The sequence below is a fragment of the Cricetulus griseus genome, chromosome 7 (assembly GCF_003668045.3).
Source record: "Cricetulus griseus strain 17A/GY chromosome 7, alternate assembly CriGri-PICRH-1.0, whole genome shotgun sequence".
Taxonomy (NCBI): Eukaryota; Metazoa; Chordata; class Mammalia; order Rodentia; family Cricetidae; genus Cricetulus; species Cricetulus griseus.
Genome location: NC_048600.1, coordinates 107,718,154 through 107,741,493, shown reverse-complemented (window position 1 = coordinate 107,741,493; position 23,340 = coordinate 107,718,154). Strand labels below are relative to the sequence as shown.

At 44.7% G+C, this 23,340-nt stretch overlaps 1 protein-coding gene across 1 annotated transcript; it reads left to right on the top strand.

Annotated features, from left to right (window-relative positions):
• Positions 1-325: 325 nt before the first annotated feature.
• Positions 326-3,944, top strand: LOC113838304 (transmembrane protein 92-like). Its single transcript, XM_027434077.1, has 4 exons — positions 326-424; positions 2,834-2,856; positions 3,533-3,704; positions 3,849-3,944. Exons 1-4 carry the CDS (start codon positions 326-328, stop codon positions 3,942-3,944), a joined length of 390 nt encoding a protein of 129 aa, XP_027289878.1.
• Positions 3,945-23,340: the final 19,396 nt, after the last annotated feature.

Genomic DNA, 23,340 nt, shown 5'->3' with positions numbered 1-23,340 from the left:
AGTTCTGGGATTAAAGGGTGGGGTCACCACACCCTACTCTAACTACTTAAATGCTGCTCAGACCAGGGATTCCCATAGTGCTCTGCTTCATCCTGCTTACTACTTAAACCAAGGCATCCCACCTCTCAATGCCTCAGACTCAAGCAAGTTCAGCTCCTCTCCACTTCTGGTACCTGAGCTCCAGCCTAGAAGCCTTAGTCTGGCCCATATCAGGTGTGTTAACTCTGCCCATATTCTGAGGCTGGGACCCATAAGTGAGGGAAGTTGTTAAAGTCGGGTCCTGTCAGTCCTTCCTTGCACACAAAATCTTAGTAGCCCCCTCGCCATGATGCCTGAAGCCAGGATCCCAGACCGTGCCCTCACCTTGCTCTTCTGCCTGCTTTCCTGCCTGCTCTCCAGTCTCGAACTAGTAATCGCCAACCAGGTAAGCAAGACTTCTGAACCTTTTGGAGGACCCTGTGGGACAGAGGTTTGCCTCGAAGACAGTCCATTATTTACCTTCTCAGGAATTCCTTGTAACCAATGGCAATTAGCAACTTCCTTTCTGTTTTGCTTGGGCAAAATGGGGGTTGGGACCTTGGAGGGAGCTCAGTGGAAATGTGGGCCCCTAGTGTTGGCCAGGTTGTGTTGTTAGTGGGATCTGGCTCCACGGACAGCCCTGAATGGGAACTTTGATTCCTGTTTTTGTAGTGTTTCTAATTTAGCTTCTCCAATAGAAGGCTGAGGAATTTGAGGTCTTCATGTCTGGGCGAGGTATCTGTACATATCTGTTGCCCCATGGCTGTGACCTTGTATTATATGGACCCTCTATGGGAATTCTTCAAGTGTACTAGGGAGGAGGAGGCTCTCTGTACTTCCTTGATTAGTGGCAGCTTCCTCCAGTTAGACTTGGCTGCCTGGCCCTGGGCTGGTTGGCCTCTGAATTGATTGGATCAGGAAGTCAAGGTTGTGAGCACTGCCCCAAGATCTTCTTCCTCCTATATAACTCTTAAGTGTCTTAGGTTGGCACCTTATCCTGCAAACAGAGAGGTGGTCAGAACAAGCATTTACATTGACAATTTTGGTTGAGAATCTGTTATGCAGTGGGTTGAAAAACCCCCACAAGCTTGAACTTCAGGACAGTTCACTGACTGTTGAAGATTACTGGAATTGAAGTTCTCTGATTAGGCCATGTAGGAAGCAAGGATCAAGGCACTCTTCATATTCTTGGATCCCAGCATCCTCTGTTGACCCCTCTGTGCAACCCAGATATAGGCATTGTCAATCTCCCTCCCGAAAGAGCTAATGAATCCAACATAATACCTCACTCTATGCTTTCTAAAACTCAGGCTCCTTACCATCCCTCTTCAGATCACCTGGATAAGATGGAAACAGAATTAATGCTGGTTCAGGATGTTAACCCTGCCATAAAATTGTTTTCATAGGATACCCCTATATGGATAAGAATGATCTTGAACTCAACAGACATCTGTCTTTACTACCTCAGTCCTGGCATTAAAGTGAGATGAATTTAAGAGAGGCAGTGTCACAATTGTTACCAAGGCTTCAATGTAATGCTAGAGCAGGGTGGTGGTGGCAGCGGCTCATACCTTTAATCCTAGCACTCAGGACTCTGAGACAGGCAGATTTGAGTTTGAGGCCAGTATGCTCAGCAGAGCAAGTTCCGGTACCTGAGGATATACAGACAGTCCAGGAGAGTGGGGAGTGGGCAGAGTCTGAGATTTGGAAGAGCAGGGGATGTGACTGAGTTCCTGGGTGCCTTGCTGTGTCTTTAATTTCACCTACACCTGTCCTCACTAAAGAACAGTGCTGCTGTAAGCCTGTGACCATCACTGGTTCCCTTGTCTTTGCTCTTAAAATGCTATTGTAATGATCAATAGCAAAGACAAATGCTGCCTGCCCATTCCATATCTGTTGTGACAGGGTCTAGTCCTGGCTCCTCTACAAATTGCTAGGGATACCATGCTACCCTCAAACTAACAGACCCACCTGCCTCTGCCTCTGGTATGCTGGGATGAAAGGCAAGGACACGCACAGCAGGCAATGGTTGTCATTTTAAGTGAGGTGGCCAGAGACTGATGCCTTAGGTGCAAGGAGAAGAGAGACCTAATTAAGAGCTTAGACAAGATAGAATTCTGACAGAGGCCCTTAATTCCCAGCAAGGACATGTGGATGAATGGGGCATGAGTGTGTTCAAGAAAATGCTTGAACTGCCTCTACCTTGGACATGTAGAACTGAGGGGTTGGGGCTCAGGTTGCTTTCTGGAGGATTTGGAGCCAGGGATCCACACCAGGTGGAGTCCTGGCCTAATCACCAAATGTGTGGGTGTGGCAGGGGGAATTATCTCCGAGCCAGGTAATAGTGATCCACACCTTTAATGCAGCAGTCTGGAGGTGTAGACAGGTAGACCTCTGAACTCCTGGCTAGCCAGGGCTACCTAGTGAGACCCTGCCTGTCTCAGTAAGAAGAAGTGAGGGAGTCAGACATGGTAGGGCATGCCATCAATACAAACACGTTAGGCAGAGGTAGGCTCCAATCATTGACCATTTCATGGAGCTAGAGGGAGGCAGAGTCAGTCTGATATTCACTGCCCTAGATGTCTTTGGTATCCAATGGGGCCTCCAATTGGCTATGTAGCCTTGAATGATTCTCCTGCCTCCTTGAATTCTGGGACTGTGGCCATGCACTGCTATGCTGGTTTATGCACACCTGATTTATTGCCATGGCTGGAAATTGACCCCAACACCTAGTGTGTGTTGGGCAAATACTCTAAGACAAAAGACCCAACTCCCAGTTTTTAAGTTCTAACCTCTGCCTATTTTTCTTCCACAGGTTAAAGCTAACTGTGACACCATGTAAGTATGGGACTTAGCTCTAGTCAATCAATGTTGGGGTTGGGTGGGGTGTAGTCGGTGGTGGTGGTGGTGGGTTATGGTATGCTCAGATATGCCCTGGACAAGAACACAGATACTTCCTCCTCACTCTTGCTAATTTTTCTGAAACCATATGCCCTTCCAACCACCCAATATAGGGAATTGCATGATTGGGGCAGTTCTGTAGCTGTTGTTAATCTCTTACCGTTATGACCTGGAGCCCCACACCTGCCCTGTAAGATTTAGTAGCATGGAAATTCTGCCTGACTAACCCTGAACTCAGGTCTCAATCCAGGCCTCAGTCCTCCCAGTGAAGCCAGGGAGATCTGTACCCCACAGATGACAAGTATGACTCGCAACCTGAGGGTATAGGTGTCTGGGGAGGCAAGGACCCTTTGTTCTGACACTTTGGATGCCATCTGTGTCTCCCCATCTCTTTCTGACTGAAACAGAACCTGTCAAAAAGGATTCAGATGCTGTGAGAGTGGATGCTGCCTGCAAAAGGAAACCATTTGGGATTTTTCAAACGACTCCTTAAGGTAAGCCAGGGTCAGGCCTTCTGGGTACCATTCACGGCTGGGGCCACATGAAATAGGATGGGGGTGGGTGATGGAGGAGAGTGGTATAGTCACTCAGGGAGACATCATTCTTTCCGCAGTATCCTGTTTATCGTTTTCCTGGCCATGATACCTCTGTTGTGCATCTGTGGCCTGATGAAGCGATTCTGTCGCAAGTGCAGACAGCCAGAGCAGACACCTCCTGAAGCACCGGCCACGGCTCCCCTAGAGATCTGGGTCCCCACCTTGGATCCCCCACCACCCTATGATCAGGTGAGTCTTTCTGTCCCAATCCTTAGCTTGTTTCACAGCTGGCTATCCAACTTGTTGAAGTCACAGACTGGGGAGGGCTGCCAACCAACTTCATCATTCCTTAGGCAGACATGATGCAAGCTATGTACCCTTTCTCCCCTGCAGGTCGTCATGAAGCCTGTAGAACCACCTCCTCCCTACAGCCTCAGGCCTGAGGACCCGGTTGGTCCAATGTGCGACACGGACAACACAGCCTTTTAGCTACCTCACCCACAAAGTTTTTGGATCTAGCCCAGGTCTTCTACAAAACTTTGGATGAATGAATCCACCTATACTATCATGATGTGTCTCATCCTTTGATTTAATTTATTGTTTTTCTCCTGGTGCCTCTACAACTGGTGAACTGCATCCATGGTCTTTGTCCAAACTCCCAAACTAAAGACTTTTGAGGGAGCCTACAGTGGGAAGAGGAGCTTGTTCTGGTGGAATGCAGACCTTGACTGGACAGCTCTCTCTGCCATCCTACAGAAGCACTTCTATGCCTGGTGGAGACAGGAGATTGAACTGCAGAGACTCGGAGCCATCTTCCAGACACGAGCCCACTGTACCTGCACAGGCAAGCACAAAACAAAACTCAAGTTTCACTGACTGGTCTCTGCCTCTGGCTGGGAAGTAGTGATGGAAACCAGTTCAGAGGCTAAGCTCTTGCCAACTGCAATGGTGACTGAGTGCATGGACCCACCTGCCTAGGAGCATGTGCAACTCAGACTTGCCCTCAGATGAGACAGTGAAGAAATAGTGTAGATCCTGGTGCCTTGCTTTGGGGCTCGTCAGGGGTGCTAGCTACCTCCACTTCATCCTTGTCTTTGCTATGTGTGCTGCATTGGACTCAAGGCCAGCCTTCCTTTTCAGACACCAGAGAAGTCCCACAGCTGAGTTCTATCCTGCAGCAAGAGGTTACCTGTGTTTCACTGAAGATAGTATAAAACTTGGAATTTCTCTGCAGCAACAGTGGCGTGGCCAGAACAGAGTGGCTTTTCCCAAAGCTCAGTGCCTGCAATAAATTGATTTCTTATTTTTAATGTTCATTGGTGTTTTCCCTCTATGTGTATCTGTTAGGGAGTTGGGCCCTCTGGAACTGAAGTTACGAGTGGTTGTGAGCTGCTATGTGGGTGATAGGAATGAAGTCTATGTCCTCCGGAAAAGCAGCCAGTTCTCTTCACAGCCGAGCCATCTTTCCAGTCCCTGCAAAGACTTGTTTGGCATTTCAGTCAGTACTGTTAGTGGAGGGGAAGAGATGTCACCCATTCAGAGGTGATCTTGGGCTATCCATTCATGCCACGGATATTTATAAAGCCAGGAGTCTATCTGGTCTGGTATTCAGGATCAGATCAGCTGCAATTCTACAGATAAGTGTGCAGAGATGACTGTGCCCTAAATCTCAGGGGGGTGTGCATCTCCTGGTGCACTGGGATGGATGGGGTTCAGCTATGGTTCCCATCCATTGCCCTATGGAAGCTTGTTTTGAAAGACATGAGAACCCACACTGAACACCACCCATTAGTTAAGCATAAAGAAGGGTCTGCTGCGCAAACATACATCGTGTCTGTCTTTTACTGTTGGAAGGAAAGGTGCATTCAGAGCAGCTTTGGATTGTAAAATAAACTTCTCGTTTACATTTTAAAATGTGTATGTGTGTTTCTCTACATATCAATAAGATCTAGAAGAGTCAGGTGCTGTGGTACAGTCCTATCCTCTGAACTATTCAAGAATCTTAAGCAGGAGGATTAATGTCAGCCTGAGTGACTTTTTGGGATCTAATTCAAATTTAAAAGGGGGAAGAGGGGCTAGAGATGCAGCTAAGTGGTGGAGAACTTGCCCTGACCCTGAGTTAAGGCCCCAGTTTCTGCCCTAATGGTTCTAAAAAGGATATGAGCTCCTGGGAGCAGCCGGTTGCTGGTTAGGTATAGGTTTTTCTCCCTTCTAGACAGTTTCTCTGTGAATCCCTGACTGGCCTGGACCTGCATCTGTAGACCAGACTAAGCTGTAACTCACAGAGATTCCAGGGTCTGCCGCCCATGGGATAGAATTCAAGGTGTACTGCACCACTGCCTTATTAAGATTTTATTTTTAATCATCCCCCCCCAGACCAGTCTGGGCTTCTCTTTTCCTTTGGAGTCTGTCCTCACAGGAACTCTTGTAGACCAAGCTTGGTTCTAACTCAGAGATCCACATGTCTCAGCATCCCTGAGTGCTGGGATTAAAGGCATGTGCCACCACTACCCTGCTTTCATTTTTAATCTATATAGGTGTTTTGCCTGCTGTGTAACTGTACCAGTTATGTACCAGTTGCATGCACTACCCTACTATTCCAGACGGGGTATCATCTACTGGAGCTCAGGTTCCATTCAGTGTCACATATGGGAGGTAGAATCTGATCCTGCCTGGGTCCTATGGAACAGCTGTCAGTGCTGCAAATGCTGAACCCTCTCTCCAGCCCAAACTTTATATTTTGTGACCTTTAGCATTGCTTGAGATTTTTACAATGCAAATGCCTTGCTTTTGTATATTTGAGAGATGTGTTTACAGGAATTTTTTCATAGGCAGATGTAGAAATTTCTGAAGGGCTGAGGATATAGCTAAGTGGTAGTGTGTTTGTCTAATACGTACAAAGCCCTGGGTTCAATAATTAGGGCTGGAATAAAAAAATACCAGGTGAAATTTGACTAAATACAACTGGCATAATTTTTAGCCCTGTTACAAAGACAGTTTCGAATAAGACTGACAGGTGGCAAACATGGCACATACATGACTCTAAGGGATAAGCAAACACTGTTTGTTTCCTTGAAAGGCCTGGATATCTGTGAACACAGGAGAAACTTTTGAAGCTCTTGTGCTCAGCCTCTGGGACTCATGATGGACTCTGGGTTTAGATTGGGTGAGAAGCATCCAGCTACGGCGTGGCTAGCTAGGGGCTGGAGGAGCAGTTTTCTAATGAGTGAGAAGTCTTTCCTTAATGAGATTTAGCAGCGCAAACTCATGAGTAAATGATGAAAGATAAGGGGTGAATGAAGGAGGAAGTGAAAGTGTAGGGAATTAATGAGATCTGCCTCCACATTTTTGTACAGACACATAAAGCTTGGTTAATACCTGGAAGGTCTTTGGACATCCTTAATAGGAATTTCCTGAACTTTCTGGGAGGACTACATTGAGGAGCTAAGTTAGCATGGTCCTGGGGAAAAGAGCAGCAGGTGCTGCACAAGGGAAGGAGAGGTGACAGCAACATCTCCTGTCGTTACCTCACCACAGAGCTGAGATTCAGGGCTATAGTTTCTTCATGGAACACTGTAGGGGACGCTGTAGCCATGCCTTCTTAGGGGCTGGCTACAGGGGTACCTGACCAGGCTTGTGAGGGCGTGGTCAGAGTGAGTAGGGGGGGACTGCGTTTTCGGTTTCAGTTTCTCTCTTTGCTTCTTGCTGGACAGACTACCACCGGCTGGCTGGTTCGCTCTGTAAGTAAGGCTTTTCCCTATTAAATACCCTTATATTTCTACCTGACTCTGTATTGGTAATTTCCTACTATATCTGGTTGTCAGAAGCGGGATATTGGAAACCCACACCCCATTTGGGACAGGCTGTGGGTTCCATGGTGCCAGCCGCCTAGGCCCGGAAAGCAGGCTCTCTCCACAGGCGTTCCAGGCTAGCAGCCGACCCACTGCAGCTGAGCTGCTCAGAACCATCTACCCAGTTTCTAGCTGCCTAGAGGTGAGTAAGTTTAGGCTTTCAGCAGAGGCTTCCCCTGGCTGCTGCTGCCTGAAAGCTGCAGTCGAAAAGCCGTATACTCTCTAAGATAAGCGCAGCTGCTTTTGTAAGTTGCAGCTGAAAAGCCGTATAATCTCTAAGATAAGCGCAGCAGCTTTGTGACCTCTCTCCACTGCTGACCGACTGCTGCCAAACGCCTCGGAATAACTGAAGGCCTGTGCTACCTGCTGGTCAAATATATTTACTGCATCTGGAGTAGAAATCAGGTAAAATCATGGCGGAATATTTATCATTTGCTAAAATTGGTAATGTTTTTGCTTATTACGTGAATTCACTGTTTGAGGAGGATGCTAATTTGCCAATTATTGGCCTATATGCTGTCATGGCAGTAGCTTGCTGGTAAATATAGTATTACTAGCTAGAGGACTCAGGAATAGAGATAAGGATAACCTCACCACCTGCTTACAGGAAATAACAGCTTTACGATTAGGTCAGACCACAATTGTGCAGCAAATGGAACAGAAATTGGATGATAAGCTTGGCTCTGTGTCCAATACACTAAAGACAGAGCTGTCTGATGAGATACAGCATATTTATGATAAGATAAACACAGAGAGATCCTCCATGTCTGAGGCCTTAGAGGCTAGGCTGTCAGAAGACCATGACCAGCTAAAGAATATCTGTAGCCAGCTAGAAACTCAGATAGGCAATGTTACTCATCAACTAGATGCAACGGTGCAAAATACCCAGCATAGGGTTGAAGAATTGGACAATGCCATTCAATCAGTTATTGAAGCATCCAAGGTAGCAGATCAGAAATTTGAGTCTAGATTTGAATGTTTGGAAGATAATTTACAGTACAGGGCTGACAGATTACATAGGTCCATACGGTCGATTGCTGAGGACTCAAAATCAGCAAATCATGACCTGGAATCTAGACTCCAATACCTAGAAGGCAGTTTCCATGCCATCCAGATGCTGTCTAAGGATGATCGTATGAAAGACCTAGAAAAACATGTAGATGAGCAGTTAGAGCAATTTACAGATTCACTAACGTGCTTGGAATCTTTTATGATTAAGGAGATTGAAACTTTTCAAAAGGATATCATTGCTAGGCTTAAAGATCAGTGGGATGCCTCAGAAGCAGAATCACTCCAATCCCAGGCACCTACTCCACCCAGGTATCGTGACTATTCTTCTAAGGTTGTTACTCGTACACCATTAGTGTACCCAGCTACCATGGTAGAAAAGCCAGCTTCTAAGAAACACCCTCATGGACGAATGGTTTATGAATGGCAACCTATACAGCCGAAGGATCTTAAGAATATTAAAGAATCAGTTGTCTCATATGGTCTCCATAGCCCATACGTAAAACAGCTATTACATTCATGGGCAACCTTTAACAGGGTGACACCCACAGATTGGCAACTATTGGTAACAGCTGTACTTGAGAATTCATGCCAAATCCAGTGGAAGGCATTGGTAAGGGAAGAGGCAAAGCTCCTTGAATGTCAGGGCCTAAAGGAAGGTTTTGAAGCCCCTCTAGATAAGCTTCTTGGTCAGGGTATTTATGCTGACCCACAGGTTCAGGCTGAATATGATGACGATATACTGTCTCTATGCAGGAAAGCAGCATTAAATGCCTGGGATAAGGTTCGTGAGCCAGGAGAACGTCTAGAAGCTTATACCAGAATAGAACAGGGACCTACAGAACAGTTCCAGGACTTCTTACAAAGGTTAACTAGGGCAGTAGAATTACAGGTAACAGATCCAGAAACAAGACAATCAATTATATATACAATAGCTTATGAAAATGCAAACCCTATATGCAAAAGAATACTTTTGCCTTTAAAGATCAGATCAGCTCCGTTAGAAGAATGGGTTTTGTATGCAGCCAACATTGACTATAATGTGCAAGATACTGGAGCTTGGGTAGGAGAAGCCATCTCCAAAGGTTTAAAACGGCAACAGGAAATTAAAAGTTCTAGAGGTGAGGATGTAAGGGCTTGGCAAGGAGAAGCACCTTACAGAGGTCAACATAGGTACCAAGAGGCTAGAGGTTACTACTACTATGAACCAGAACCTTGGGGAGGAAGAGCCTTCCCCTTGAGACCACGAAGGCGCCAGGAACCTAGATGTTTCAACTGTGGTAAAATGGGACATACTAAGAGAAATTGTAGACAAATGAATTCTAATAATGCCTCATATGGAAGGCCACTGCCTTCTGGATTGTGTAGAAGGTGTGGTAAGGGCAGACACTGGACCAATGAATGTAGATCGACCAGGGACATACAAGGAAACCCCTTAAGGTCGGGAAACCCCGAGGGGGGACTCAAGAAGGCCCCCACATCGAGAAAGGTCAGGTCATTCCCAATAGCAATGGAAGACAATCTCTCACAGGAACAATAGATAGTTCTTTGACTATTGTGAAAAAAGATATTGCTCTAGATGGTAGTTTGAATAGTGATGAAGAATCAAGTGTGAATGGACAAAATGAGAAATGCATATTTTGGCAAGCTTCTATTAATGATAAAAGGCCTCAGTTAAAAGTTAAAATTAATAATAAAGTTATTTCTGGCTTAGTGGACACTGGGGCGGATGTAACTATTATTACTCAAAAGTCTTGGCCTCAGAAATGGCCTCTTAGAGAGGCAAATGTACAATTTTTAGGAATTGGAACTCTATCTAGAGTTCGACAGAGTGTTAACTCAGTGGTCTGCATTGGACCGGAAGGACAGAAAGGGATACTGAAACCATACGTGGCAGATATAGCTATAAATCTCTGGGGTCGTGATCTCTTACAGCAATGGAATACTCAGATTAATATTCCTCCAGTGTCAGATACAAATTATGTACAATCTTTAGATAGTAGAAAAGATCTGGTAAGACGCTATGGAAAACGGTTACCAACCATCCATGCTGTACAGAAACTAGGTACAAATGATGGACCTTCAGAGGAGCCAAAGGCCCTGCCATTGAAGTGGCTTACAGATGAACCAGTTTGGGTAGGACAATGGCCTATGACCTCTGAGAAGCTAGAGGCTTTAGAAAAGTTAGTACAGGAACAGCTAGATGCTGGACATATAGAGGAATCTACCAGTCCTTGGAATTCTCCTGTATTTGTCATCAAAAAGAAGTCAGGTAAGTGGAGAATGCTGACAGACCTGAGAGCTATAAATAAGGTAATTCAACCAATGGGCTCTCTGCAACCTGGAATGCCATTACCTTCCTTAATACCTAAAGGATGGCCTATCATAGTCATTGATCTAAAAGACTGTTTTTTCACAATACCGTTACAGGAAAATGATAGAGAAAAATTTGCATTTACTGTACCAACTCTTAATAATTCACAGCCAGTTAGGAGATATCAATGGAGGGTTTTGCCACAAGGAATGCTAAATAGCCCTACTTTGTGTCAACACTTTGTACAGCAACCTTTGGGAATAATTCGTAAGAAATTTTCACAATCTCTTGTTTATCATTACATGGATGATATTCTTTTATCAGATTCTAATAAGGAAACTTTGGAACGTATGTTTGAAATGGTGAAGGAAGTTCTGCCTCGTTGGGGATTACAGATTGCACCAGAAAAGATACAAAGAGGAAATTCTATTAACTATTTAGGTTACAAGATAGACTTACAGAGAATCAGACCTCAAAAGGTACAAATTAGGAGAGATCGGTATCAAACTCTTAATTCTCTTCAGAAATTATTAGGGGAAATCTCTCAATTACAGACAATTATTGGTGTAGAAGGACATGACTTAAAGCATATAAAAATGGCCCTTAAAGGTGATAAGGACCTAAACAGTCCTAGAATATTATCTGATGAGGCAGAAAAAGATTTACAATGGGTAGAAAACAGAATATTGAATGCACATGTAGATCGGATAAACCTTAATTTAGACTGTATTCTGGTTATCTTGCCATCCAGAGAATACCCTTCTGGAATTCTGATGCAGAGGGAAGACACTATATTGGAATGGATATTTCTGCCACATAAACAGAATAAAAAGTTAAAGACATATATAGAAAAGATTTCTGATTTGATTTTAAAGGGTAAATTAAGACTTCGCCAGCTGACTGGAAAAGATCCAGCAGAAATTATAGTACCTTTAACTAATGAAGAAATTTCTTCCTTATGGAAAGATAATGAATATTGGCAAATAGCTCTTACTGACTTTTTGGGAACAATTAGCAACAACTATCCCAAAACTGACAGAATTAAATTCATAAAAAAGACAGTCTGGATTCTTCCACGTATTGTAAGACAAACTCCCATTTCTGGAGTTCTTACCTTCTACACTGATGCCAACAAATCAGGTAAGGCAGGTTATAAAGCAGGTGAGGTAAGTAAAGTAGTTCAAAGTCCATATACATCTGTACAGAAGGCAGAATTATATGCAATTCTCATGGTACTTAAGGATTTTACAGAACCTCTTAATATAGTTACTGATTCTCAGTATGCAGAGAGAGTCGTGTTACATATTGAGACTGCAGAATTTGTTCCTGATAATACAGAATTAACTTCTCTGTTTTTACAATTACAGGAAACTATCAGAAACAGAAGTAATCCTATGTATATTACACATATCAGATCCCATACGGGTCTGCCTGGCCCACTAGCACAAGGCAATGATGAGATTGATCGTTTATTAATTGGAAGTGTGCTAGAAGCCTCAGAATTTCATAAGAAACATCATGTAAATAGCAAAGGTTTGAAAAAGGACTTCTCTATCACTTGGCAACAAGCCAAGGAGATAGTGAAAAACTGTCCTACTTGTTCCTTTTATAATCAAACTCCATTGCCAGCAGGTTGTAATCCTAAGGGCATTCGGAGAAATGAGGTTTGGCAGATGGATGTCTTTCACTTTGCAGAGTTTGGAAATTTGAAATATGTGCATCATACCATAGATACATTCTCAGGGTTCCAATGGGCTACTGCTCTTAACTCTGAAAAAGCTGATTCTGTTATTATACACCTGATAGAGGTGATGGCAGTTAGGAGTATACCTGCACAAATAAAAACTGACAATGCTCCAGCATATGTCTCTACGAAATTGGAACAATTTTTCAAATATTATAACATAAAGCATGTTACTGGTATACCACACAATCCTACAGGACAAGCAGTGGTTGAGCTAATAGAACACTTAAGGAGATGCTCAACAAACAAGCTTGGAAGACTAAACCCCCCAAACATAGGTTGCATAATGCTTTATTAACACTAAACTTTCTTAATGCCAATGAAAAAGGACAAACAGCTGCAGAAAGACACTGGACCTACGGAAAAAACTGCTGAACTCAATCAGCCAGTATACTTCAAAGATGTACTAACCTCTGCATGGAAACCAGGACATGTATTACGTTGGGGTAGGGGTTTTGCATTGGTTTCTACAGGAGAAGAAAAACTTTGGATACCATCAAAGTTGATCAAGATTCGACTGGAAAAGGAAAAACCTCTCGACGAGGACAAATGACAGGTATTCTACTAAGGTATCTCATAAACTAAATAGAAACCTCCCAAAGGAAAGGGAAGTGTTTTTCTTTTATCTTCACAGGAAAATTCATCTTCAGAAGGCAAAGGACACTGCATGGGTAGATACTTAAGAAGAAAAGGTAGCTATAACCATCAAATAGAAGGAATGTGCCATACGGTAAACTTTACAGCTGTCTCTCAAAAAACTCTATTTCTCTTTATTTCCTAGTCCCTATTCAATTAAACCAATGCTGGATTTAGAGGTGGATTTGGCTTTCCTCCTCTAAAATCCAAGCACATTATTTAACTAAGCTTTAGTGTTTCTGTGTTGTATCAAGAAGCCAATTGATGTAATACAGAATAAAAGAAGAATTTGGGGACTGTCTTTGTCTTTTCTTGGATCTTTCTCTCAAGGTGTACACCCTTTCATAATTGTTATGCTCTCATGGTTGCATTCCCTAGCATGTGTATATACACAAGCAAATATTTCTCTGCTAACTGTTCATGTTTGAGTCCCACACAGTCAATGAAGACCTGCCTGACAGCAATCCCTGGATACCATGGAAAGAAAATGGGCCACACCTCCTCGACTGCACTGGATCCAACTTGCTCCATTTCAACTGACACTCCGGCCAGAGGTTCGGGTACTGACTTCAATCAAGTTGAGGATTTCAAGCGAGATCTTCAATCAAGTGAATCCCATCTAACATGGACTGGATACTAACATTTTCTTTCTACAGGACCCCACATGACTATCATCGTCCCATTTCAGCAGAAAGTAACTTGGAGAATGCTAGGCGCCCTTTCCCCATTGTTGTCACTTAGGATAGTGTATATAACTAGTTAGGAATAGCTTCCTATTGTTTATATTTTACCTTTATACTGTTAACTTTTAATCCTCTTTTAGACTAAAAGGGGAATTGTAGGGGAAGCTGTAGCCACGCCTTCTTAGGGGCTGGCTACAGGGGTACCTGAGCAGGCTTGTGAGGGTGTGGTCAGAGTGAGTAGGGGGACTGCGTTTTTGGTTTCGGTTTCTGTCTTTGCTTCTTGCTGCACAGACTACCACTGGCTGGCTGGTTCGCTCTGTAAGAAAGGCTTTTCCCTATTAAATACCCTTATATTTCTACCTGACACCATATTGGTAATTTCCTACTATAGAACACCACCAGTTTTCCCATTTACACAAGAAAGAGATGAGCCCCTCTCTATGTTTCTGATAAGATATACTGTCCTTCCTTCCTTCCTTCCTACCTTCCTTCCTTCTTTCCATCCTACCTTCGTTCTTTCTTTCCTACCTTCCTTTCTTCTTTCATTCTTCCTACCTTTCTTCCTTCCTCCTTCCTCCTTCCTCCCTTTCTTACTTTTCCCTCCCCTCCTCTGTTTGGTTTTGATCAGGGTTTTCCTATATTGCACTCTCTGTCCTGGAACTGGCTCTGTAGACCAGGCTGATCTTGAACTCTGAGATCCCTCTGCCTTTTTCGTGGAATGCCGGGATTATAGGTGTTCAGAACCATGCTAGGCTAGGATATACCTCTGCTTTCATTTAGAGAAGTTATGGGTAGACTATGTGAGAGTCTGATTAAACCCTGCAGCCTTTCCGGATGCCTGTGCCTTGTAGAGTCAACTTGACTCATGCTAGTATCAATGTGGGGAGGGTTCAGACCTTTGAGGGTGACCCACCCCTGAGATGGTGATCTTGTGATTTTAATGAAACCAATTTAGTCAGGTGGCTGTGGTGGCACACACCTTTATTCTCACACACTCAGGAAGCAAACCAGGAGGATCACTGTGAGTTCAGGGCCAGCTTGGTCTTCAAAGAGAGGTCCAGAACAGTCTCCAACCTACAGAGATAATCTGTCTCGAAAAACAAAACAAAACAACAACAATAACAAAAAAAATAGTTATTAGATTTCCAGTATGTATTTTATTGCGTGTGTGTGTGTGTGTGTGTGTGTGTGTGTGTGTGTGTGTGTGTGTGTGAACCATGTGCATACCTGATGCCCGTGAGTTCTTATGTGACTGCCCTCTTCTGCTTGAGAGCCATCATATGTGTAGATGCTGGAAACCAAACCAAGATGCAAGGACAGGTACTCTTAATTCCTGAGTCATCTCCGGGCCTCTCCCTCATTATCACCTCTCCCTCTTTGTTCTTTTTCCTTTTTTCTATGGATTTTTGAAACATGGTTTCTCTGTAGCCGTGGCTCTCCAGGAACTCACTGTTTAAACCAGGATGGCCTTGAACTCACAAAAATCCTCCTGCATCTACCTCCTGAGTGATGGGATTAAAAGTGTGTGCCACCACCACCTGACTTTTTGTTTTAATTTACTGTTACTATACCATTATTATTATTTAATATGGGCTGGCCTGGATCTCATTAGGTAGACCATACTGGCTGTGAATTCACTGAGATTTTCTGAGTTCTGGGATTAAAGGGTGGCGTCACCACACCCTACTCTAACTATTTAAATGCTGTTCAGACCTGGGATTCCCATAGTGCTCTGCTTCATCCTGCTTAAACCAAGGCATCCCACCTCTCAATGCCTCAGACTCAAGCAAGTTCAGCTCCTCTCCACTTCTAGTCTACCTGAGCTCCAGGCTAGAAGCCTTAGTCTGGCCCATATCAGGTGTGTTAACTCTGCCCATATTCTGAGACTGGGACCCATAGGTGAGGGAAGTTGTTACACTCGGGTCCTGTCACTCCTTCCTTGCACACGAAATCTTAGTAGCCCCCCTCGCCATGATGCCTGAAGCCAGGATCCCAGACTGTGCCCTCACCTTGCTCTTCTGCCTGCTTTCCTGCCTGCTCTCCTGTTTCGAAAGAGTAATCGCCAACCAGGTAAGCAAGACTTCTGAACCTTTTGGAGGACCCTTTGGGACAGAGGCCTAGAAGACAGTCCCTTCTTTACCTTCTCAGGAATTCCTTGTAACCAATGGCAACTAGCAACTTCCTTTCAGTTTTGCTTGGGCAAAATGGGGGTTGGGACCTTGGAGGGAGCTCAGTGGAAATGTGGGCCCCTAGTGTTGGCCAGGTTGTGTTGTTAGTTGGATCTGGCTCCAGGGACAGCCCTGAATGGGAACTTTGATTTCTGTTTTTTTTTAGCGTTTCTAATTTAGCTTCTCCAATAGAAGGCTGAGGAATTTGAGGTCTTCATGTCTGGGCAAGATATCTGTACATATCTGTTGCCCCATGGCTGTGACCTTGTATTATATGGACCCTCTTTGGGAATTCTTCAAGTGTACTAGGGAGGAGGAGGCTCTCTGTACTTCCTTGATTAGTGGCAGCTTTCCTCCAGTTAGACTTGGCTGCCTGGCCCTGGGCTGGTTGGCCTCTGAATTGATTGGATCAGGAAGGCAAGGTTGTGAGCACTGCCCCAAGATCTTGTTCCTCCTATAAACACTTAAGTGTCTTGGGTTGGCAGATTATCCTGCAAACAGAGAGGTAGTCAGAGCAAGCTTTTAAATTGACAATCTTGGTTGAGAATCTGTTATACAGTGGGGGTGAAAAACCAAGCTTGAACTTCAGGACAGTACACTGACTTTTGAAGATCACTGGAATTGTAGTTCTCTGATTAGGCCATGTAGGAAGCAAGGTTCAAGGCACTCTTCATATTCTTGGATCCCAGCATCCTCTGTGCAACCCAGATCTAGGCATTGTCAATCTCCCCCCGAAAGAGCTAATGAATCCAACTTAATATCTCACTCTATGCTTTCTAAAACTCAGGCTCCTTTCCATCCCTCTTCTGATCACCTGGATAAGATTGAAACAGAATTAATGCTGGTTCAGCATGTTAACCCTGCCATAAAATTGTTTTCATAGGATATCCCTATATGGATAAGAATGATCTTGAACTCAACAGACATCTGTCTTTACTACCTCAGCCCTGGCATTAAAAGTGAGCTTGAATTTAAGAGAGGCAGTGTCACAATTGTTCCCAGAGCTTCAATGTAATACTAGAGCAGGGTGGTGGTGACAGCCGCTCATACATTTAATCCTAGCACTCAGGACTCAGAGACAGGCAGATTTGAGTTTGAGGCTCTCCAGAGCAAGTTCCAGTACCTGAGGCTATACAGAGAGTCCAGGAGAGTGGGGAGTGGGCAGAGTCTGAGATTTGAAGAGCAGGGGATGTGACTGAGTTTCTGGGTGCCTTGCTGTGTCTTTAATTTCACCTACACCTGTACTCACTAAAGAACAGTGCTGTTGTAAGCCTGTGACCATCACTGGTTCCCTTGTCTTCCCTCTGAAAATGCTATTGTAATCATCAATAGCAAAGACAAATGCTGCCTGCCCATTCCATATCTGTTGTGACAGGGTCTAGTCCTGGCTCCTCTACAAATTACTAGGGACACCAAGCTGGCCTCAAACTAACAGACCCACCTGCCTCTGCCTCTGCTATGCTGGGATGAAAGGCAAGGACCACCACAGCGGGCAATGGTTGTCATTTTAAGTGAGGTGGCCAGAGAGAGTGATGCCTTGTGTACAAGTAGAAGAGAGACCTAATTAAGAGCTTAGACAAGATAGAATTCTGATAGAGGCCCTTAATTCCCAGAAAGGACATGAGCATGAATGGGGCTTGAGTGTGTTCAAGAAAATGCTTGAACTGCCGCTACCTAGAACATTTAGAGCTGAGGGGTTGGTGCTTAGGTTGCTTTCTGGAGGATTTGGAGCCAGGGATCCACACCAGGTAGAGTCCTGGCCTAATCACCAAATGTGTGGGTGTGTCAGGGGGAATTATCTGGGAGCCAGGTAACAGTGTTCCACATCTTTAATCCAGCATCTGGAGGTGGAGATAGGTAGACCTCTGAACTCCTGGCTAGCCAGGGCTACCTAGTGAGACCCTGCCTGTCTCAGTAAGAAGAAGTGAGGGAGTCAGACATAGCAGTGCATGCCATCAATACAAACATGTTAGGCAGAGGTAGGCTCCAATCATTGACCATTTCATGGAGCTAGAGGGAGGCAGAGTCAGTCTGATATTCACTGCCCTAGATGTCTGAGACTAGCCTCTGGTTTTTCTTTGTGAGAAAGGTTCTTATTCTGGTATCCAATGGGGCCTCCAATTGGCTATGTAGCCTTGAATGATTCTCCTGTCTCCTCGAGTTCTGGGACTGTGGCCATGTACTGCTATTCTGGTTTATGCACACCTGATTTATTGCCATGGCTGGAAATTGACCCCAACACCTAGTGTTTGTTGGGCAAATACTCTAAGACAAAAGACCCAATTCCCAGTTTTTAAGTCCTAACATCTGCCTATTTTTCTTCCACAGGTTAAAGCTAACTGTGACACCATGTAAGTATGGGACTTAGCTCTAGTCAATCAATGTTGGGATTTGGTGGGGTCTAGTTGGTGGTGGTGGTGGGAGATGGTATGCTTAGATATGCCCTGGAGAAGGAGACAAATACCTCCTCCGCACTCTTCCTACGTTTGCTGAAACCATTTTCCCTTCAGCCACCCAACATTAAGAACTACATTATCGGGGCAGGTCTGTAGCTGCAGTTAATCCCTTACTGTTATGACCTGGAGCCCCAACATGCCCTGTAAGATTTAGTAGCATGGTCATTCTGCCTGAGTAACCCTGAACTCAGATCTCATGTCCAGGCCTCAGTCCTCCCAGTGAACCCAGAGTGATCTGAACACCACAGCGACGAGTATGACTTGCAACCTGAGGGTATAGGTGTCTAGGGAGGCAAGGACCCTTAGTTGTGACACTTTGGATGCCATCTGTGTCTCCCCAACTCTGTCTGACTTGACCAGAACCTGCCCAAAAGGATTCAGATGCTGTGAGAGTGGATGCTGCCTGCAGAAGGAAGCCATTTGGGATTCTTCAAACAAATCTTTATGGTACCATTCAGGGCTGAGTCCACCTGAAATAGGATGGGGGTGTGTGATGGAGGAGAGTGGTATAGTCACTCAGGGAGACATCATTTCCTCCCTGGATCCTGTTTATCGTCTTCCTGGCCTTGTTACCTCTGTTGTGCATCTGTGGCCTGATGAAGTGCTTCTGTAGCAAGTGCAGACAGCCAGAGCAGAACCTCAGAAGCCATCATCAGACACCTCCAGAAGTACCGACCTCGACTTCCCTAGAGATCTGGGTCCCCAGCTTCGATCCCCCACCACCCTATGATCAGGTGAGTCTTTCTGTCCCAATCCTTAACTTGTTTCATAGCTGGCTATCCAACTTGTTGAAGTCACACTGGGGATGTCTGCCAACCAACTCCATCATTCCTTAGGCAGGCCTGAAGAAAGCTAAGTACCCTTTCTCCCCTGCAGGTCGTCATGAAACCTGTAGAACCTCCTCCTCCCTACAGCCTCAGGCCTGAGGACCCGGTTGGTCCAATGAGAGACACGGACAACACAGCCATTTGAGCTACTTCACCCACAAAGTTTTTGGATCAAGCCCAGGTATTCTACAAAACTTTGCAATGAATGCCTCCACCTATACAACTCCCATGATGTGTCTCATCCTTTGATTTAATTAATTGTTCTATTCCGGGTCCCTCTGGAATTGAGCTGGGTTTATGGTCTTTGTCCAAACTCCCAAGCTAAAGAGTTTTGAAAGAGCCTGCAGTGGGAACAGGAGATTGTTCTGGTGCAATGTAGACCTGGACTGGACAGCTCTCTCTGCCATCCTACAGAGGCATTTCTATGCCTGGTGGAGACAGGAGATTGAACTGCAGCGACTTGAACCATCTTCCTGAGCAGAGCACACTGTACCTTCACAGGGAAGCACAAAAAAACACGGAAGTTTCACTGTCTGGTCTCTGCCTCTGGCTGGGAAGTAGTGATGGAAACCAATTCAGAGGCTAAGCTCTTGCCAAAGGCAATGGTGACTGAGTGCATAGACCACCTGCCTAGGAGGATGCAGTACAGCTTGGAGCTCTGACTGCCCTCCTGCGAGGCAGTGAAGACACAGTGTAGATGCTGGTGACTGAGCTTTGTGGCTGGTCAGGGATGCTAGCTACCTACATTTCATCCTTGTCTTTGCTATGTTTGCTGCAGTGGACTCAAGTCAGCCTTCCGTTTCAGACACTAGAGAAGTCCTACAGCTGGGTTTTGTTCTGCAACAGGAGATCATGTGCATGTCACGGGAGATAGTATAAGCCTTTGAATTTCTTTGCAGCAACAGTGGCGTGGCCTGAGGAGAGTGGCTTTTGCCAAACTCAGTGCCTGCAAAAAAGTTTTTCTTATTTTTAGTCTCTTTGGTGTTTTGCCTCCATGTGTATCTGTTAGGGCGTTGGGTCCTCTGGAACTGAAGTTACAAGTGGTTGTGAGCTGAGATGTGGAATCAAGGCCGTGCCGTCCAGAAGAGCTGCCAGTTCTCCTCACAGCTGAGCCATCTCTCCAGTCCCTGAATGGACTTCTTTTACCACTTCAGTCAGAAATGTTGGTGAGAGTGGAAAAGATGTCACCCTTTCAGAGGTCATCTTGCACTATCCATTCATGCCAGCGATAATTATAAAGCCAGGATTCTATCTGGCCTGGTATTCAGGATCAGATCAGCTGCAATTCTACAGATAAGTGGGCAGAGATGACTGTACACTAAATCTCAGGGGGGTGTGCATCTCCTGGTGCACTGGGCTGGATGGGGTTCAGCTATGGTTCCCATCCATTGCCCTATGGTAGCTTGTTCTGAAAGACATGAGAACCCACACTGAACACCACCCATTACCTAAGCATGAAGAAGGATCTGCTGTGCCGACCTACATTGTGTCTGTGTTTTAGTGTTAGGAGGAAAGGAGCATTCAGAGCAGCTTTGGTTTGTAAAATAAACTTCACCTTTACATTTTAAAATGTGTATGTGTTTTTCTCTACATATCAATAAGATCTAGAAGAGACAGGTACTGTGCTACAGTCCTATCCTCTGAACTAGTCAAGAATCTGAGGCAGGAGGATTAAAGTCAGCCTGAGTGAAATAGTTGAGATCAAATTCAAATTTTAAAAGGGGGAAGAGGGGCTGGAGCTGCATCCAAGTGGTAGAGAAATTGCCCAGACCCTGAGTTATGGCCACAGTGACTGCCCTAATTAATCTAAAAGGAAATGAGCCCCAGGGAGCAGGGGGCTTGTGGTTACGTATAGGTTTTTCTGCCTTCTAGAGAGTTTCTCTGTGTATCCATGACTGGGCGTGAATTCCATGTGTAGAACAAGCTATCCTGCACCTCACAGAGATTGCAGCGTCTGCCACCAAGTGCTTGGATTAAAGGTGTACAGCACCACTGCCTTGTTAAGATTTTATTTTTAATCATCCCCCCACCTCAGACAGGGTTCCTCTGTGCCATTGGAGTTCGTCCTGGCAGTAACTCTTGTAGAACATGCTTGTTTCTAACTACAGATCCACATGTCTCAACATTCCCAAGTGCTGGGATTAAAGGCATTTGCCACCACTACCCTGCTTTTATTTTTAATCCGTATTAGTGTTTTGCCTGCTGTGTATCTGTAACAGTGTGTATGCAGTACCCTAGGAGGCCACAGGGCTATCATGCCCTGGAAATCAAGTTCCAGACAGTGGAACAGTGTAGGAGATGGGAACTGATCCTGCCTGGGTCCTCTGGAACAGCTGTTAGTGCTGCAAATGCTGAACCATCTCTCCAGCACAAAATTTATATTTTGTGACCTTTAGCATTGTTTGAGATTTTTACAATATACATGCCTTGTTTTTGTATATTTGAGAGATATGTTTACAGGAATTTATTTATAGGCAGATGTAAAAAATTCAAATGGCTGGGGATATAGCTGAGTGGCAGTGTGTTTGTCTAATGTGTACAAAGCCCTGGTTTCAATAAGTAGGCCTGGAATAAAAAAAAAAACTAGGTGAAATTTGATCAATAACTACAGATACAATTTTTAGCCCTGTTACAAAGACAAAGACCAGTAAGACAGACAAGTGGCATACAGGACTTGTACATGACTCTGAGGGATAAACAAATACTGTTTGTTGGCTTGGTAAGGCCTGGGTATCTGTTGATACAGGAAAAACATTTGAAGCTCATGTGCTCAGCCCCTGGGACTCATGATGGACTCTGGGTTGAGATTGGATGAGAAGAAACCAGCTTCAGCCTGGCTAGATAGAGACTGGATGAGCAGTTTGACAATGAGTGAGAAGTCATTCCTTAGAGTTAGCAGCTCAGATACATTAATGAATTATGAAAATAGAAGGTGAACCAAGGAGGCAGTGAGCATGTCAGAAAATGAATGAGATCTGCCTCCCAGTGTTTGTACAACACACACAGCTTGGTTAGATCCTGCAAACTCTTTGGACCTCCTTAATAGGAGTTCCCTAGACATGCTGGGAGGACTCACATTAAGGAGCTAAGGGAGCATGGTTCTGGGAAAAAGTCCTGTAGGTGCTGCACAAGGGTAGAAACCCTGACAGCAACACCTCCTGTCTTTACCTCACCCCAGAGCTGAGATTCAGGGCTACAGTTTCTGCATCTAACACCACAGGTATTCCCATTTACATAAGAAAGAGCTGAGCCTTCTTGTATGTCTCTGGTAAGATATACTTTCCTTCCTTTCTTCTTAGTTTCTTTCCTTCCTTTCTTCTTTTCTACCTTCCTTCCTTCCTTCCTTCCTTCCTTCCTTTCTTTCTTCCTTCCTTGTCCTTCCTTCTCCTAATCTTGGTGTTTGACATAGTGTTTCAATGTATAGCCTGTGTTTCGTGGAACTGACTCCATAGATCAGGCTGGATTTGAAATCAGAGATCCATCTGCCTTTGCCTTGGATTGCTGGTATTAAGGTGTGTTGCTCCATGCTAGGCCAGGACATACCTTCTGGCTTCATTTGAAAAGGGCTGGGTAGAGGATGTGAAAGTCTGATTAAGTCCTGCAGTCTCTCCTGTGCCCTGTTCCCTGCTAAGTGAACTTTACACAAGATAGAGTCAGAGATGCCAGAGCCTTGTGACAAAAATACCTCCATAACATCTGGCTGAAGGACAATCCGAGGGCATTTTCTTAACTAGTGATTGATGTGGGGAGGGCCCAGAAAATTGTGGGAGACCACAAGCTCCCCAGCTAATGGTGCCGGGTTTTAAAACAAAGCAATTTATGACAGCGGTAGTAGCCCACACCTTTAATGCCACACTCTCGGGAGGCAGATGCAAGCAGATCTCTGTGAGTTCTAGGCCACCTTGCTCTTCAAAGAGAGTAGGACAGTCTGCACACCTAAAGGGAAAACCTGACTCTAAAACCAAAATTAATAAATAAATAAAAATAAAATAAAGAAAGAATGAATGAATGAAAAAATGAGTTATTTAAATTTCTGCATGTATTTTATTGCATATATGTATGTGAACCATGTGCATACCTGGGCCCTCAGTTTTCAGAAGTGGGTGTCTCCTCCTGATTGAGAGCCTTCATGTTGCAGACCCAACCCAGATCCAAGGACAGCTGCTCTCAACCCTGAATCATCTCCATCATGCCCCTC